This window comes from Amblyomma maculatum, chromosome 1 (genome assembly GCF_055883805.1).
Source record: "Amblyomma maculatum isolate TAMU_Amacu chromosome 1, ASM5588380v1, whole genome shotgun sequence".
Classification (NCBI taxonomy): domain Eukaryota; kingdom Metazoa; phylum Arthropoda; class Arachnida; order Ixodida; family Ixodidae; genus Amblyomma; species Amblyomma maculatum.
Genome location: NC_139344.1, coordinates 346300216 through 346319838, shown reverse-complemented (window position 1 = coordinate 346319838; position 19623 = coordinate 346300216). Strand labels below are relative to the sequence as shown.

General features: G+C 46.1%; 1 protein-coding gene across 1 annotated transcript in view; it reads left to right on the top strand.

The window, feature by feature from the left end:
* The first annotated feature begins 699 nt into the window (after window positions 1–699).
* The window catches only part of LOC146207669 (organic cation transporter protein-like), a 25715-nt gene continuing 6791 nt past the window's right edge, over window positions 700–19623 (top strand). Inside the window, exons 1-7 of the mRNA XM_084589567.1 lie at window positions 700–1176; window positions 6031–6253; window positions 7221–7324; window positions 9350–9504; window positions 14994–15162; window positions 17149–17260; window positions 17897–18039. Coding sequence (XP_084445693.1) covers window positions 1034–1176; window positions 6031–6253; window positions 7221–7324; window positions 9350–9504; window positions 14994–15162; window positions 17149–17260; window positions 17897–18039 — 1049 coding nt within the window. The 5' untranslated portion in view covers window positions 700–1033. The remainder of the gene's footprint in view (window positions 1177–6030; window positions 6254–7220; window positions 7325–9349; window positions 9505–14993; window positions 15163–17148; window positions 17261–17896; window positions 18040–19623) is intronic.

The window sequence follows — 19623 nt, the reverse complement described above, 5'->3', positions numbered from 1 at the left end:
CTAAACCTACTCTAGTGTATTAAAATACTCGCTTGCTTCCTTTCACCAAACAGATATGTAAACCCCGAGTTTGGCGCATGATGGCCTTAGTTGCCTATGTGCCATAAAACAACACAACACACAACCATATATGTTCTTTGGCGTGGTGCCAACTGTCAGCTGGCGTAGCTGCGGCGGTCTAATTAGTGTCTGTCCTTTTCTTGTCCTTCGTCTGTGCACGCTGCTCCGTTGATGTGAATCTTTACCAACTAGCCCAATTAGCTGTCCTAGCACAGGTCTAATTTGGACACAGCGAGATACAGCAGGAGGAGACAGGAGCCATAATTTAAAAAGGGATGGTCAAGGCTTATACTGTGTCCGCACATCAACTCGGCGGCCGCAGTCAACCCGATAGGAATTACGATTCATTCGATGGGATGATAGGTGATTCTAGTATCGCCGACGTTCACTATCCTTTGTTCACTCCATTTCACGACCAAGCTGGTAAACGGATCGAGTGCGTTGGCCGCCTCTACTACACAACCGTGCGGCGATGTGCTCCGTTTGCTGCGCCCACCTAATCCTATTGGGCATGACATAGCAAATCCTTTCCATTCCCCCTTAGTCGCACATGCGCCGGTACCCCAGTAAATGGATTAGCGATAAGGTTACTAGAGATAAGCATATCCCCCTTGCTGCTGAGCATCCTGGAACAGCGGAGCTAGCGTCACTTGGCGGCAGAGAAGGCGAGCGCGAGCGAACGAGCGTTTGTTTCGGCGGGCCCACCCTCGCGCTCGTTTCGTTGCCATTGGCCGTCGCGAGGCGGTTACGCCATGTGCCGGCGTGTCACCACTGTATTCCTTTTCCGAACGACACCGCAACAACGGCTACTGTACACCGTCGTCCGCTCTTCGGGCGTTGTGCTCGCTCTGCCTGCTCCGGCGGCAACGTGACGCCGTGGGAGCCAAGGTCACGGGAGGCATGTCTTCGGCCGCCGCTGTTGCATCGGGAAACGTCGTCGTTTAATCCTACGGTTGTCTCGCATCCGCGTGCCATGGATTTCGACCGGGCGCTAATACACATCGGCGAGTACGGCAGGTTCCAGATGTGTGTGCAGTTACTTGCCTGCCTGCCGCCTATTCTGAACGGAGCGCACCAGCTGGCTCACGTCTTCTTGGCTGCTGTCCCAGAACACAGGTGGGCCGTTTTAGCTTGCGATTAAATTCAGACAAGACCCGTGTGGACGTGTCGATTTCGACCACTCTTACATGACACTTTGAGCTCGTTTGGCGATGACAATTGTCTATTCACACTTCTTCCTTCTACTCTTCGAAGGGTTGCCCGTTCTATGAGTATTCTATTATTTGAAACATTCAAGAAGCTCAATAACCAGCGTTGTATTCAGAACTGAGGGACCTGCCCGCTGCGGCTCCATTTTAGGAGCCAAAACGCAAGAATCGCAACCCCAAAAATCCTATAGCAAAGTTTCTACTCGGGTGAGGTGGTACTGTCGGGGACAGTAGTTTACCGGACACGAAGAAAGCAATTTTGGTACCCAAGAGCCACGTTGCTTGATCATTTGATTTTTCTATATCACGTCATGCCAGTCCGACCTGTATACTTCAACAAGTCTGGTCTCCAGACACTCTGCATCCAGTGCTCTTCGATGCCGAGTACATGTACAGTGGAGAGCTTTATAAAAGGGAACATGCGAGCGTGTGACAGATAGTCTCGTCCAGAACAAATGCGACGGCAGCGTTCGAAAGCAAGTGAAGAGAGCAGTGCCGTTCCATCTGCTGGTCGCACCACGTGCACTATACGAGCAAAGTTTGCAGCGGCAGCTAAAAATTGCTGCAACGTCGATCGTTCTGTCGTCAGCTGACGTCAGAAACAGATAGCAACGATTCACCTCTCGCCGCAGCCCTTTGACAGCTCTACAATTTGGATTCATTCATTATCAGACACACTGGGCATCCTTAAAGGAAAAGCTGGCTTTAATTTCTGCGCACCACACCCTTTCCGATACTCCTACTAACGTATCAACGAAACGAAAGCATTCAGAGCAGCAGACGACAGAAGTTAAAATAAATAAAACCTCTCAACGCTTAGTATTCGTTGCTTTTTATGTTCATTTCTTTGTTTCTATTTTATTGGCAAGCTTCAAATCAACGTACTTTCTTTCTTCGCTGATTTTTCAGCGAATTAACCGATGATATCAATTGACGGTGGCATGACACTGCACTAATGTTTAGGTACTCGTTGTAATAGTTGCACGTTTATAGTGAACGGGGTTCGGCCAGCAGACGGAACAGCATCGCTGTCTCGACTTCATTTCCAGCGCCGCCGTCGCGCTTCGCCACTGTTATATAGTTCTGGGCGAGGCTGTCTGCCACGCGCTCGCGCGTTGCCTTTTATAAAGCTCACGACTGTATGCGAACGAGAGACCGCTATCTCATCATGCCCTTAAAGACGGCGTTAAGTGTTCTAGCTTTTTTATTTTAATTATTTGCTTCAGTTCCCCAATGTAGAGCACGTGGATACCCGTTTTTCTTCAAAGCGACTGCTGTGTAATTTTTAACTTGAAATAAAGCACGCGTTGTTAACATACTCTTTTCTATTCAATCAGGCAAAAATTGCCGTCTCGTTCATGTCCACTTCCCTTTTGCGATTATTTTTGGCTGTCTTTCATACCTCGGGATGCGAGCACATACTATCAATTGCCGTCTAATGCAGCCCTTTTGCGTGCATTAACTGAGAATGTCCATGTTGCCGGATATCACAAAAAAAAAAAAAAGAAAGAAAAATGGGGGCGTGAGAGAGACAGGTTTTCACTTCCCCCGGTTTCCGGCCGCAGTGGCTGCTTTTCGATGTCGGCGCAAGTTAAGAACCCCATGTGGCTGAAATTTCCCGAGCCTTTCGCTACGGCGTCCCTCATAGCCAGAGTCAAATTGGGACTTTAAACCTACGAAACCAAACTACCTGCCTGTTTTTATTTCACCTAATGTTTCACCCGTTTGAGCAACCTTACTGAGTACCATCTCCACGTAGCTCCAAACCTCCATGTAGCGAAAAAAAAAAAAAAATCCCTCTTGAGGCACACACAGGCTCAAAAAGTAAAATGCTTCCATTTCTTTCCCTTCTTTGATTCATTTTTGTTAACTCTTAAGAACAATTTTTTGTTCATTCGGTCCTCTTGCCGAAACGCGCCGGCTCTTAAATCTTCGTTTGTGCGGCTACAGTGAAAAAAAGTTACGAAATTCGCAATCCTGATTGTGCCTTCTATGCATTCTAGAAGTATGTAGTCGCGCAGTAAAGATTGCCCATTTTTCCTTGATCATGCAAGTGCATATCAGGTTGTTTCCTGGTGCGAACGACTTGTCAGGCTCCCTCTGATTGCGAGCACATTTTCGTCATGCCTGTCTTTATCTCGAAGACTTTTATTGCTTTACGGGCCTTTCGGGAGGCACGCCGTGAGTATCGGTTCTTATTTGTTCTTTTTTCCGCACTCGCCGCTTTGAGCAGGAAACGACCGAAGTGGTTATCGCTAAATCCGCCTGATGACCCCGCGTAGCCGATCGTTAGATGATAGCACAGAGCTTTCGAGCGCGGTGTGTGGGGTGTCCGCGTGCTGTCGCTGTACGATCAGCACGTTGAAACGTCTATAGATGTTAGCAAAAAAAGGAAGCAAAAAACTATGGTATGCCACAACTTCTGCACTGAATTTCCCCTTGACCAGAAATTAAAAAAAAAAAAAAATGACCTACTGTTAAAGCACAACCAGCATCGAGCACATCTCACAGGCGCGATAGAATGAGTTCAAAATCATATTAGATTTATCTGTCTCGTACTTTGAGTGGCTCTTATATCATCAGACGCTTCGGGACGTTAAACCTCAAAGCCAAACCTAACTATACTTGTATGACGTTAGCGTTTCATCTATAAAAGCGGAGTATGGCTTATCAGCGCTTTGCGTCGGCGTCGCGTTTCCAGCCTTTCAATGTATCGCAAGTTCTTATCATCCCTTGATGAAGTGCCACCACCTCCACTGCTTCACTCTTCTTCAGAACCGCCACAGAATAGAATGGCCGTTCCCAGCCGCGAAAACGCTGCTACCACCTGCGTGCCCGACTTTGTTTTTGCAACCTCTGACTGACCTTTTTTATTTTTCAAGTTATCAGGTCCTTAGCTGTTTGCACAACAATTCGTCTGTTTGTAATGCCCCCTACAGTGACTGCAACGACTTTATTTATTCCATATGGAAAAAGAGCAGTGGGGGAAGGAGGGAGATTCTACGCTGGATAGGCCCCGGATACCTCGGATCCGCTACCTTCTGAGCCCAATCCAGGATCTGGAAGACCGGGCACTGGGCTGCGCAAGGCAGCCTCCCACTGCTCCTGTGGATGAATATTGAGTGATGGGGGGGGGGGGGGGGTGTTAAGCGTAGCCCTAACATGAAGTCAAGGTTGGCTCTGGCCGGGCGGAAGTGACAAGCTTAGAAGGCATAGATAGCTGGGTGAATGAGGTGGCAGATAGCAGGAGTAGGAAATGGGCGAGTCTGAGGCTGGCGCCAGAAAGATAACGAGAGGCTTCGCGGTGTGCCGGGGAATACACAAGACGACCGAAGCGGTAATGGTAACATGTGTCATGAAAGGAGAGGAGGCGGTCCCGCGCAGTAAGCGGAGCCACGTGGCCGAAGGTGGACTCCATTGCCTGCGGCCGGACAGTAAAACCTCGGGCCCATGCGTGAGCCACCTCTTTACCATCTAGGCCCGCATGTGCGGGGGTCCAGAGAGGGGTGATGGAGTGGTTTAAAGAGTGTTTTAGGAGGAGAGACAGGGCTGGACGGGATATCCGACCCGCGCCGAAATTATGGATGGCTGATTTAGAATCGCTAACAATGGTGGTAATATCGAGAGTGGTCAGAGCAAGAGCGAGGCCTGCCTCTTCCACCTTCTCTGAAGAGGAGTCGCATATGCTGGCAGCCCCTGCCATATTCATCAACACCTACTCAAATATTCTATCCTGCAGTACTAAGAACATGTTTGGTACGAGAAGATGCATGCCCATGCGCATGATCTCCGCTGGGGAGAAAGAAGTCCATTAGGATTAGTACTGCTAGACTTAGTCTAGCAGTACTGCTAGTACTGCAAGATAGGAAGACTTCTTGGCTAAACATCAGAAGTCATCTGACCCGTGTCCTGTTTTCTTTTTTTTTTTCTTCTGTCGCACAGGATTTCGCGCATTTAGATGCAGCGACACTCAAGGGTCCTCTGATAATTCTAGGCGGCGCTATTAAAATTTCTTAGTCGGATAAATGTGGATTTTGAACATTTTCACCGATGACTATGTTTCGGATTTTTTAATGAATTTTTACTAAAAGTGCAGCTGTTCATTGATGGATTGATTTGCTTTCAATTGAATAACCCTGTGCCCACCAGATTCTTCCGTCGATGCAATATTTTTTTTTCTTTTTTTTTTTTTTTTTTTTTTTACCAATTCACTGCTCTCGCGACGGCGCGAGTTCTTGAACACTCGGATTAGGTCACTGACTCAATTCATACACTATTTTGATGTAGTTGTTAGTTTAAAATAGCTTCACAGCTTTTTCCCGCGGAGATAGCTGGCCACTGCAGAGCTAAGCTGTTGAAATTTCGCCCAATTTTCGGCTTTTTCTTTGTGACACACACAAATTTTTGTGCATCGTTACACGTACGAGCCTCGCTTTGGCCCACTTTGCTTTGCACAGTTTTATTAGACTGCAATAAGGAGCCAAACATAGGTCGCCAGAATTTCCTAGCGGCTTCTTTCAATAAGACGGTCGATCACGTCGCAACATTTTACCCATCTTTTTCCTGTACAGCGGCGTAATTACAACATTCTTAAGTATACGTTCTGTATGAAGCATTTGAGCGAGTTGCGCAAGCTTTGCTTTAAAATTTAGGTGCAGTTATATTGTCCCAACAATGTTTCGTCCGGAAATGTCATTCCTACGCGTCGGTGCTGTTGATATATATATTTTTTCCAAGTCGATCGTGGTCCTTTTTTCGCAAGATGTTTCGTCGACGGCTGCGATGGCAACGGCACCACCTTCCACGCTCCGTGGGCGACGTACGCCATGCCAGACCACAGCGCGGAAGAGGCACAGTGTTACCTCCGTGACCGCAACGTCACGGCGCCCAAAGGCTGCGCTGCCGAAGACTTCCTCAACACGTCCCAGCGTTGCGACCGATGGGTCTACTCCGACGCCGAGTTCAAGAGCACCATCGTCACCGAGGTACACTTGCCGCAATGTACTGTTTGAGCAGTCGCTGCTGCTGCTGCTGCTACTCTTATAGTACGCTGTAGCTGAGTCAGCGGCAGTTTTTAGTGCACGAATGCATTTAACGGCTACCGTTTTGCGGTTATTTGTCTGTAAGCGTTGTCTGCTGGTCGGGTCTCTCTCTCTTCGGTGCGCTTCTTAGGTTTTGAGGCATCACTTGTCAATGGATATCTTAGGAGAACGTCAGTGGGGGGGTCTTGTTCCGAACCAAAACAGACGTCCACTTATATTTGAAAATTCAAAACTTATTAGTATGTCGAAATAAAACATTCGTCTGACATTCGAACATTACTTATAGACGTCTTTTTGAAAAAATAGGCAGTGCGTGCGCGACTTCAAGCAGACAATAAAAGGAATGGAGACACCGACTTTTTTTTTTTTTTTGAAGTTGTGCGCGACACGGTCAGTAAGCACGGATGGTCCGGTGTGATTAATTTACGCTCGGTAAATAACCTAGGATTGTACTTCTTCGATATAGTTGTGTAGTCAGCAGCCGAACGGTAGTATGATGCTATAACTAGGGCTAGAGATCACGTGAGGTGCACAAGAAGTGCGGCGCAATCGTTGCCTTTTTGGTTTGGTTCGCTGCAATGAATCTTTAATGACACAGAGGTAGCGTGCCATTATACATTACGTATCATATGACATCTATCCACTACTGATTTCATAGCCACCGTTCAGCAGCTGAATCCGAAACTATACATTGGCGAAGACAAATTATTTAGCGGGTGCAGATTAATTCTTTTGACCATGTCTTATAGGTACCACCTAGGGAATAAAAAGCAAGTAAATATCGGTGCTAGCTCTTCAAGCCCTGGTGATCGTGATTCGAGTACTTTCCGAGCAGGTTTTATTAGAAAGTGGCGCATAGTGAGCGTTTCACGTGCAGTTGCACTTTTTTTTTTTTTTTTTATCGTTGCAGTTTAACTTGGTCTGCAAGGATGACTGGCTTGTGAGCTGCTCACAGGCAGTGTTCATGGTTGGCGTTATGATTGCGTCTGTACTGTTTGGACACTTGTCGGACCGGTAAGAGTGCCACAATGGCTGCTAATATATTCATTAAACTTTTTGCGCGGTTTTGTCTGGAAAGAGTAGATCGCCTATACGGGTGGTATTTTCTGAACTTCTTCGCGAGCAGTATGAGACAGGCTAAAATTTGATTAACTGCAGAAGTTTGCTAATTGAGTCATTCCGCGTGGAACATATCACATACTTCATAAACGGCCGCCTGTAATATGCTTTACCTCCAGTGGCTCAGGCCCGGGCGCTGCGAATAGGAACAACGGTATGCGCTTCTTAGCGGAGCGCGCGCAGCAGTGACGATAATGGTCTTTTTTTTTTTTTAACTTTAGAACTCGTAAGGATATTCTTCAAGCCTCTCAATAAAGAGCCTATGTGGAACAGTTAACGATAACTATGTAGATATTAGTTAAAACATTAGAATTACTATCTGACGCTTATTGATATTGAATATTTAGTATTAGAGTTAATGTTTTTATTTAATATTGGTTAGCCACCTAGCTAGTTTTACACATATTAGTTGTATTTTAATGTACACACCGCTGGCAATTGCAAGGCCGAATAAAGTGATCTAACTCAAAATTCACATTTTTACGATTTCAGGAGAGTCTCGGGTGAAGCATAACCCCTGTATAAACACCTATAGAAAAAGTTCTCGTCTAGCACAGATAGTATGGGACAGTTTCGAATTTATGTGTATTACTTGTTGCGACTTGCTCTCAGGCTACCAGTCGCCACAACTGTGATGCTTTGGGTAGCATGTACCTTGCTTGTCTTGCCTAACAATTCGTAAGAAGGATGTTAAGCAAGGAAACACGATCTCTCCAGTGAGCTATCTTGGAAAACGTAGAGAGACCTGGATTTCAAACAATTTGGGATAAGGGTTAGTGGAAAACGCCTAAATAACCTGCGATTCGCTTAAAACCGCCTTGAGGAACTCAGGGGACAAATTAATGACCTAGACAGGCAAAGCAGAGTTGTAGGCTTCGAAAATAATATACAGAGAACTCAACAGTCTCGGAAAAGAGCGGCAGTTTACAATAGGTAGCGAGGCATTGGAAGTCGTAAGGGAATACATTTAGGACCGGTGGTAACCGCATATCCGGGTCACAATGGAACAACTAGACCAATTGCACTGGTTTGGAGCACATTCTGCAAGTATTATCAGATTATGAACGGCAGGCTACCATATATCCATCAAAAGGAAATTGTATAGCACCTATGGGGAACAAACGCGGAGGCGAGGAAAATGGTTCAACTTAAAGTTAGGACAACGCAGAGAGCTATGGAACGGAAAATGATAGATGTAACATTAAGAGCTAGACAGGAAGCGTGCAGAGTGGTTCAAGGAACAAACGTGACATTGTAGTCGAAATGAATTAATATGGGCATGGGCAGGGCATATAATAGGATAGGATAGGATAGGAAATACGTTAGTTTCTCTAGGAGGGTCTTGTGTAGTAGCAGAAGAGTTCCATCTTCCGTCTTCTCACAGGGTCGGTGCCCCTATTCCAGGGCTCCGCTGAGCTTCACTGCTCGCTGGGCGTGCTGGATTAGACCTAGTTGGCAATCCAAATCGCCGCTGGAGAGCCGGCTCTCCCACTGTTCCGCACTCGGGTCTTTACGAAAGCTGTCGTTATTTCTACATTGCCACGTGATGTGGTATAACGAAGGTGTGCTACCACACCATGGGCAGGTGTCCCGATATTGTGACGGGTAAATTTTGCTTAGGATATGCAGGTTAGGGAATGTTCCTGTCTGCAGTCTTCGCCAGTACACTATAATGTACTGGCGAAGTACATATAATGTACATATAATGTCAAAGGAAGATAGCCGAGGGTGACTGGATTTCAAAGGAAGATACAAGCAAGATATAAGCGTAGCAGGCGGCGGCAGAACGTCAGTGAGATTACGCATCTGGTACAGGACCTGGTTAACTGGAGAGGGCTGAGGGGAGGGGCCTTTGCCATGCGGTCATGCTGATAATGACTATAGGTCGAGCTGTAGTCGGGACGCTGGTTGGCGTTACAGGTATGGCCGACGCGTCTGCTTCCTGTTCATCCCGCCGGTGTTCCTGTTCACTTCGTGGGCCACTGTGTTCACCACGAACTACGTGCAGTTCACGGTGATGCGCTTTATCACAGCCATGGGCGCCACTGCACTCTACCAGACGTCATTCGTCCTCGGTGAGCCCCTCGCTTGGTTTGCTTGTTTTGTCGCTGTCTTCAAAAGCAGCATATGCTCCTCCCCTGCGATGAGTCGCCCTCCACTCCGCCACCTGCTCGGCAAGCCCGCTAGAATGCAGCTGGAAGCAGCTGTTTGTCCTAAATTGACGGGGAATTGTCTCTGGACGTCCATATAGTCGAACAGGTCTAACGCATTGCTGATCGAGTGCTTCAAGAACGGTTTTATAGGGAAATTTTTATTTGTATTGAACGAGTTATGCAACATTTAGAGCGATACATTTCCTTGTAGGAGGCACTCTCCGAGTATCCACACGACTCCGTCGCGTGCCACTTGGAAACAGAACCTGCTCAGTGTGTCGACCCATATAGTAGTGAGTTCTCGCCGAGTTTCCGTGGTGGTGGTGAACTCTTTTATTGCGCCCAAAAACAGGGGACCAGTCAAAGGGCCGGTTGCGCTGACTTAGAGGAGGTCGGCGGGGATCCTTTGGGATGCCGCGGCCTCCACCGCGCGCTGGATAAGCCAGCGTTGGTCTGCTGGCTCGGAAGTACACAGGAGAGACTCCCACGTGTCTGGGGTGTTTGTGTTGTCTGTGTTGTAATGTGTACAAGTCCACACCATGTGTATGAGTGTGGCCGGAGTTGAGCAGTGTTTACACATGGGGGCTATCTGATCCGGAAAGATCCTGCTGTATAAGAGGGGGTGTGGGAAGAGTTTTAATTTGCGCCATTGGACATTGCACAAGATCGCTAGCACGCACCGCAAAGCTTATTTTACAAAGCCCAAGGCTTTACACAAAGCTAAACTGAACATTTATTCCACTGTGCTGTGTCTAGGCTAGTTGTGTTCGTCGTAGTTTAGGAGGCGCATTTTATACGGGAGCGCTTTTATCATCACATCAAGCACTTACCTTCAGAAGTGTCTTCTGGCAGGCTAGATGACGAAAATCGTTCTTCAAAACTGCGCAAATAAAACTGTCCTTGTTTTATTCGCGCAGTTTTGAAGATGAGCACGCGCCTTACACACAGTTGTAACTAGGTATGGGAGGGTTAAACCTCGATCATATATATATATATATATATATATATATATATATATATATATATATATATATATATATATATATATATATATATATATATATATATATATATATATATATATATATATATATATATATATATATATATTGGAAGAGCACCGGACGCGATATTCGGAGGTCGTGGGTTCGGTCCCCACCATCAGCACGTTGTTTTTTCTTCTACTTTGGGTTTACTTATCTTTACCCTAAGCAGATTGCATTACTCATTTCTGTGATTATCCAAGTAAAAATTAAAAAAGAGACATAAAACATAATCCCCAATGCTTTCCTTGGCCTCGCCGACTGTTGACTTCTTTCCTTCATATATATATATATATATTGCTCACAACGACGACAACGCCAGATCTCCTGCAGAACAGGGCCCTTAACGCGCATTCAAAATGTTTTTACGCATTTCTGAATGAATACACTCGTTTCCACCCTCCTTATTTCTAGGAGCAATGAGGGTGGAATATTTTTAATAACGTGTTCCTTAACCCACTAAAGTTTGACGCTTGATCGCAATGCTGCGGTGAATGCTGGCCTTCAAGCCAACGGCGTCGACTGGCTGGTTCACGTGTAGTCATGATTAACCTTTTGAACTGGATGTTAAATCACTGGCGAATGTTCCGGCTAAAATGAGATTCACCGCGACGTCATGACAATCGCCGTCGACGCCATTGGCTGGAGGACCTCCTTCAAGCGGTGCTTATGCGGCTTCGTTATTCTGTTCTATCCGACTATGAATACGCGGAATATAAAAAAAATAAAAATAACGCATGGCTAACTCAAGGATGTGATCGGCTCCCATCATACTGATGGTAAAGGGCTCAAATTAGTATGCTTGTGTCGTATTTGCCAGGGGACAAGCGAGAGGGTGAGAAGCGAGAGCACACAATCAAGGGGATCATGCATTTACTTGGCACTCCGCTTCAAATTGCCAAAACCGCGGTAGGGGGAGATGTGGTTCGAATTGTGCGTATGCCACATATACCAATGAGCGTGCACACTGGTGTCTATGCCAGACTGACGTCGTGCCTTAGATTCTTCTTTCTTAGGCCGGTTACCTATTCAGAAAAAAATTGGAGGCTTATCAAGGTTAAGCCCAGTGGATGCGAGGCATCTTGACCGCATACACGCCCGGCGCAAACACGCTGGCGCGGTTGCGGGCACAGAGACTGACGCGACGGCGGGCGCGCGCCGCTTCATCCTTGGCGTGACGTCACATATCACGTGATGCAGCGATGGTGGCGCCGCCGCCGCGTCGCGCGCGACGGCGCGAACCGAAGCGTGGAGGCCTCCGCCGGGCGACGTCCGACGACGCGATATGAGACCCTATCTGAAGCCGGTGTGACGTCATCACGTGACGTCACACATGTGATCTCACTTCAAGGTCAATGGTGGCCACCGCCGGGAGGCGACCGACGGCGCGATATGAGGCCCCATCGGCAGCCGGTGTGACGTCATCACGTGACGTCATGTCACGTGATCCCACTTCAGGGTCAATGGTGGCCACCGCCGGGCGTCGCGCGAAGGCCTGAAACCTACGTTAATATGCTTCGCATAAAAAAAAATTAGAACAGGCAGGAAAGTGCTACCATCTTGGACATTGAACTATGCCCGTAGAACAGGATGGAGATGAAAATTAAGCCCCCACCAGATGCACTTTGTCTCCAGCGCAGTAATTAGTTCTCTTTTTAATGACATAAAGGAATGTGTAGTACTTACGAAGGAAAAATATTTTGGCGAAATTTGACTCTCACAAAAATTCACCGAATTATTTAATACATCCGGTCAGAAAATGGGAGAATGAAAAATCTAAAATGCGCATTTTAATCGTTATTTCAGAAACGAGTACTTCGAGCCATCGAACTCTTCATGCGTAAACCTCCCGGTCAGCCAAGAAAGAGACGATAGCTCACGCGCAGGAATTCGGGCCACTCCTCAGTGCAGTATTACTGTACGCTTGCTTCACGGCAAGCACCATCTGTGTGCAGTGAAGCCAGATTTGCAGGCAGTGACATTTTTCTGCAGACATGCGCGACTACGCAGCTGTCACCTTGGTTGGTGTCCGCCGAGAAACATTGCTCGCATTCAACAGGCAACGCGCTCACTGACGCCGAAAGTGGCAACACCAACTCATCTCTATGCAACTTTGGTTCCGAGAACTGGTTCAAACTCCAGGCGCCTATCATTCTCAGACTGTGACACATTATTTGCATGTCCATCTTGATGCACTTGCCCGTTATGTTCCTCCACGGTCACAGTTTTTTGCTACCGATCACGGAGTCGGTACGCTTAATTCGTGATCCTACACTAAGATGTGGAAAGCGGTGCGAAAATCGTCAATGTGGACTCGTATTCTTTTTCATATATTGAATCAGTTTCAGTCGAATCCTTATGCAACCGTATCAAAAGGAGCGTTGTCATGGCTCCAGCGTCGCTTTTGAATGCGAGTCCAGAATAATTTCCACTATTGCAAGTTTTGTGGCGTGAAATGTTTTCAGTGATATCTGAAAACTGCTGTCATCGGGAGTCGGCAGCACACATGAAAGCAGCGTAAAATAATATGCGGGCGATATGCTCAGAGTTCACATACTGTACCTATAGCTGCCGAGCTCTAATAGCGCATAGTGTATATTTAGCTAGTTCTACGCTATTTCACTGTGCAGCACGGTGTGGGGTTCAAGGTGTGCCATCCTATAGCCATAGAAAATTAAGCACCAAACACTGTCGGCCAACGCATATAGCCCGTACAGTAACAGGCGATGTGCCTGAAAACATAAGCAGCCGCACTCGACTCACTTGACAGTTCTGTGGGCGTAACATTTTGGGAGGTTATTGTTTTTGCAAGCAGCAACTTGCATTACTGCAAGCGTATATGAGTGGGATTTAAAGGGCCCTTGAAACGGTGCTTGCGCTAATAATCTAATGCTAGAAATCCATGGAGGTGATATTTGTGAGTATTAGAGTCAAATTTAAAATCTTTGCGTGGAGCTAATAAATGGAGGTAGGAAGGCCTATTCAATGGAGAGGAAAACCAGGGTCAGGCAGGTCACATATTAGGCATCAGTGCCTGCCTCACGTGCAAACTACCTAAAGGATAGCAGACAGAAATTATATATCAAATAGAAACAGATAGTAGATAGAGATAGAGAGTGATAGCATCTCTCTTCCTCTCTCTAGTGAGAGAGGGGAGGGAAGGGTTGAGGGAAATAGAAAGAGGAGAAGGAGGGAGTCTCTCTTTCTCTTAGACAGACCCTTTTTTTTCTCCGTGAGAGAGGGAGAGAGAGTAGACAGAGAGACTTTCTTATCAGTGACTATCATTATCTGTCACTATCTGTTACTATATATACCAAAACCCCACCAATACCCAGCGGAATCTCGTGGACAGACCTCGTGCATACTTATTACGAACGCCACTCACGAGTTTTGAAGGATTTCGCCTTGAAAGAATGCGCCTGGCAAAGGCCAAAACTTGTCTGCGCGCTCCCTCCACGATGACTGCATCGTGCACCTTGCTGGGCGCGCTCACGCATAATGCGCTCCCTGGTGACTCGGACGGGACGGGGCGTGGTGGGGCGCCGTCGCGATTTTTCTTCATTTTTTCTTGTGTGCCGGCGTGGGCCGAGTCGAGGGGGAGAGGAGGAGCATCATTTTCGATCGCCGATATGTTTGGTGCTAATAAAGTAAGCCAGCTTTTTTTTTTTTTTTTTTTTGCGTTTCATAGAGGACCGATTGATATCTTATTGCTCGTGCGCGTTTTCTAGTTTGAGCAAGTATAGCTTAATCATGGGCCCTTTAAATCAAAATGAACACCGGCTAAGGGAAGCTTCAGGGCTCTAGCCAACACTTCGATAAGAGGACTTGTCTTCATCCTTTTGTCAAAACGTTAGTTAGCACACTGAAGCCTTCCTGAACTCGTGTTCATTTTGCTTTGTGCTCTACAGAAATCCCATCTTCCCGCTCTTTCTCTGCTATAGGAGTTAGGCAGAAAACCCTGCTAAGCAAAATGCAGTATATGTACATCTCTCAACAAAATAATGAACATGCACCTGTCAGCAGTGGCTCAGCAACTATGGGGTCTGGCTGTCAATCTCATGACAGCTGCATTTCAATGGGAATTTTTGTTCTGTGATGTGAGGCACATAGAACTGCAGGTGGTCAGAATTAATCTGAAGCCATCCACTGTCGCATCCCTCATGGTCCTCACGCGCAGCTTCGGGACATTAAACGCATCACCTACCACCATCACTGCCAGCTATCTGTCAGTGCTGTTGGTGTGCATTGGAAGGGTAGCCAAAAGTGCCTCTCCGAGCTATCAAGACAGTGTAAAAACTTGATCATATCATTCTTTAGTCTCCTGCAGTGCTTGGTACGCTAAGTGCAGGAACCGCTGTTTCTACGCAGCTGTGGAGCTGGTCGGCCCCTCGCGGCGGCTCATCAGTGTGGTGCTATTCCAACTGGCCTTCCCAATTGGCGAGACCCTGCTTGCTGTGGCAGCATACATGTTGCCCAACTGGAGGCACCTCTCCATGGCCCTGGCTGCACCCATCCTGTTGCTCTTGCCTTACTACTGGTAATACTATATTGCACCACAGCAGCAGGTTCTCATAGCAGTAAAAAAGTGACACATATACTCCGTTGTAGAGCCTTTGGGAACACTAATGGTGCAAAAATGTTCACACTGCATGACCCAGAAGAAATTTCTTTTTTTTTTAACTATCAACTTTTATTGCGCTAGGTAGAACCGTTCACGGTAGCCGTGGCCCGTCGCGACCTTGAGCCACCGCCGCGCTTGGCGCGCCTTCGCTAGCTCTCTCCTCTCTTGCCCTTGCGCTCGCTCAGCGGCGGTTCCGCGTGGTGGAGATGTGTGCTGCGCGGGCAGAGGAGAGGAGATGACGCTTCGCGGATGTAAGCGCGCTCCGCCTCGGTGGAATCAGCCTGCCATGACATTTGTATTCACTTTACCTCTATGCCACGGGCAGGAGCTGCCAACTCAGGTCGCTCCTTTCATATGGGAATCAGCCTGCCAGACCCGTTTACGTTCTCGCTACCCCTACGGCACACAGGCACGTCCAATACGGCTTGGTGAAGCGTGACTTTATATATGGGCTGGTAGCCTACGCTCTCGCGTCATACCCTTAAAGGATGAGCTTAAGTGTCCCCAATAATGTAGCACCCTGTGTGGTAGGGGAATAATGTAGCAGGCAAAAGAAGCTTCCACTGCTTTTGCAATTCAACTAGGGTTAACCAGAGCTAAACCACAACTATTTTTTATTGGGATAGCTGGTTCCTCATTTTAGGTACCTTAACTAGCACATCACATAACTTATCCTTGTCTTGTTATGCTAGTTAAAATGTCCAAAACATTATACTTGCACAGACTATAATTGGCGGCCATCACGGCACACTATTTCAGCGGTGAACATTAGTCTATCACACCCATGAGTAGTGATGAGCTTTAGTTATCTATGATGCACCAGCATAGTGACATGAAGACAAGTGTGATTGGGCATATATCAGCACCATGGTTGGCTTCTGCAGCCTTTTCTTTCTTATTTTAGGGTTTCAAGTCCACTTGCTAAACTTGTTTCATTCAATTTTAGGTTTTGTGAAGGGTGGCGGGGCGAGAAGGGTATTTGGGCTCTAACATGGTGCAACGCTGAACAGAAATCTAGCTTGAAATAATCTTGAATTGTGTCATAGTGTATATATTTCCTTATAATTATTTTTGCCTACCCTGCCCTTTCTCCCAGTCGCTCATCTCTTTGATTTCCTCTGCCGCTTCCTCACTACCCCTTTACTTCCACTGCCCCAGTTCAGGTGCTTCAGATGTGAGGTAGCAGATACCAGGGCTGGCAAACATCTTTTCCTTCCTTTTGGATATCTAATAATAAAATAACCACATACTACTTCTACTACTACTAATCTTGGACGTGCACTAGCAGGAAAGGTGCAATGTTCCCAACTGTGTTCCATTTACTATGGCTACAGTTTTGATTGAGAGTACATACACATTCTGTGGTCACATATCACTCATTCCTCGAGGTGCTGGTCTAAGGCCCCTCTTGAATATTCATCTCCATTTACTTAATTCCAGTCAACTCTGTTGCACACTTGTCAATCTTGGAGGCGGTAACTTTCCAGGAGCAGCTGTAAAACATGGCAGTTCAAGTCCATTGCTGACACCTTGCCTGTCATGTAGCCGTGTCAGTTGGTTCGGCATTCCAGTTTCCTTCCAAGATCAGTTACTGTGTCTAGATGGTGTTTAGTTGCATTGACCCTATGACCCAGGAAAGGAACGTTGTCGCATTTTCATAGTTCCCTTGTCTTTGAGCATGCTCGACGCACTCATGAGGAGGCTTGTTTAGAACACTTGAGATGCTGTGCGGGCTAAAGAATATTTCAGAGTGTAACACAGGATTCCATACAGTGTGCCTGCACTTCACTGCAGCTTCATCAACAGACAAAGTATTTTCTCGAAACTAAGCACCAAATTGTTTCTCTGCACTTATTAGATTTATAAATGTGGCATCTTAAACCGTACACTGCTTTTCTTCAGGCTTCTCCCAGAAAGCCTGGCCTGGTGCATACACAACCGAATGGAAGACGAAGCCATAGCCATTATTAACAGAGCCGCCTCGTGGAATAACAGACCTCCAGTTGCCAACTTGGTAAGCGATGCACCAAGCTCCCTGAACATCTAACATTAATTTATTAATAGTTTATTCAATTACGGATACTGAATCGTGTTTCCAAGACTTAAGCGGGGTGGGTACGAAAAAAACTTAAAAACGAAATTGCAAAAACATGTAGATGGTTCACTAAATACATCTCAGGTAACTCACTACGTGCAAAGGCATGCAATGGCTCGTATGATGCATCATACCAAAGGCAAGAATGACAGCACGATTATGTCACTTGCTGCTGTCAGTTGTCATTGTCAGCCTAGACAGCTTTAATTACAAAATATCTTGGCTGAATATCTACTACCATTGTCATTACTAAGCACAGCTATATATTACGCATTCTAACAAATACTTCGTCAATCTAAAAATGACATGCAGGCCACAGCCAAATGTTTATTTGTATATTCCTCGCACAAAGGAAGGAGGTGAACCAAAACTCTAGTCACTGTAGATGCACTGTCATTGCTATTGAGAAGTATTGCGCATTTCAGTTGTCAGTCAATAGACAGTCAATAGACATGCAGTCTTGTTCATTTTCACGATGCATTTTTTAAAATCTGTTTATTCACTGCAGCCTCATAAGCCACCCTTCTTTTTTTTTCCCTCCTCCTTGAATAACAGAATTGCAGTCACTCTTGCGACAAGTCGTGCACCGATCCATGCAGCCACGACCCGACACAAGTACCCAGAAACTCTTCATCACTTGCCGATCTCTTTAAGACTGCACGACTTCGTTGTCGAACTTTCAACATGGGCTTCAACTGGTTAGTCCTACCTGTGAGATTTCATATGACTGTAGTTCACTTTGTGAACGTGTCGACGACCAGCAGCATAACATCTTCCTGCCTGCGGACTAATGTTTGGCACTACTACACAAACTGGTCTAACACCTCTATAATGAAACCTGTTTAACAAAGAATTTTGTATTTCCCGTCCAAACACTTTATTTTACTTTATTTTTCATGTGTGTTGCAAATCCCCCTCTCTATATGTGTGCACTGCATTGGTGGATTTGACAGGAAAAGGAATTCACTATCTGGTAAGCTTATGGAGACAAGTGACAGAAGGCTTTTTTCTTGCTTTTCTGTGTTGTGTGAATGATTTCAATATATATTACGAGCACTTTAGTAAGTCTTCATTTGTTAACCAGTAGTCGTGCCTCTCTCTTAGTCTTTGTACTGTTTTGCATGAGCTTGTTTTGCTAGAACCACACTACATCTTTGGAAAGAATTGATTCTTTGGTAGGAAACAATAGTTGCTAAAAAAACCCATAAAATGTGTTCCACAATAAACACTGAAAAAGTTCACATTATTTTGAAAAAACTGCTACGTCCATCCACTAAATATACTGTATGCCGACCACTGTCAGCCGACTGTGTACATGTATATACAGCCGTGCCTCGTTTATATGGATTCTCTGGTTCTCGTAGAAAGTTGTCCATAACACTGTAATTAAGGCCTGCTCCTGTCCACTCTAGTGACCAGTAAAGTGGACCTAAATCTTAATTTTCGGAGCTAGAAGGCCATTATTTTGGTTGCCATTATGCTTCTAGTGTGGTGCAGCTTGATGCACCCATAGAGATTTAGCTGTGGCTTCAGGGCGTCTCTTGGCTGAACAGCCTAACTCCTATTACGACAGCTCATATGTACATACCCCATGAAGAGTTTTATGTATTATCATAACTCACTTGCCTGACAGCTGCCGATTGTTGCTTTCTATAAGGCACAGCCTGCAAGGAGTTTCCTTCACCGTCAATCATGATGCTGAAAATTAACGATAATTAAATTCATTATTATAAATAAATTAACTGGGCAACTTTTCACTAGAAAGCGCAAAACAAGCAGGGTATCACTTGGTCATTTTCAATTTTAAGGCGAAAGCCTTTAATGCTTCATTGTTGTCGACGGAAGGTTGTCTGCAGAGGTGTCACGCTTTCGAGAGCGAGAGTAAAAATAAATTAATAAACCTTGTCCCCACCGGGAATTGAACTTCCATTCTTTGGATCCTCAGCCCAGTGCTTTACCACTGCACCATGCCCGGATCGCGAAACACTCTTCATTAATCCCCTTGTCTACCGTGAGGATGATAGCAGGATTCTCCGAGTGACAGGTAATGCACCTTTCCTTTCCTGTAAACAAATTATAGAACGCCGGTGAACTTTGATGCGTTCAACGAAATGCTGGTTGTGTTCGACAAGAGATGCGTGATGTACAGTCACGACAGGTCATGACGTCACCAGGCGGTTCATGCATATATGAAGCTGACCCCGCTGGGCGTCTGATCCAGACGTCCGTGCAGCGCCTTCTCATATCATGTACTCTTATCATACATTTTCATATCAAAGTAT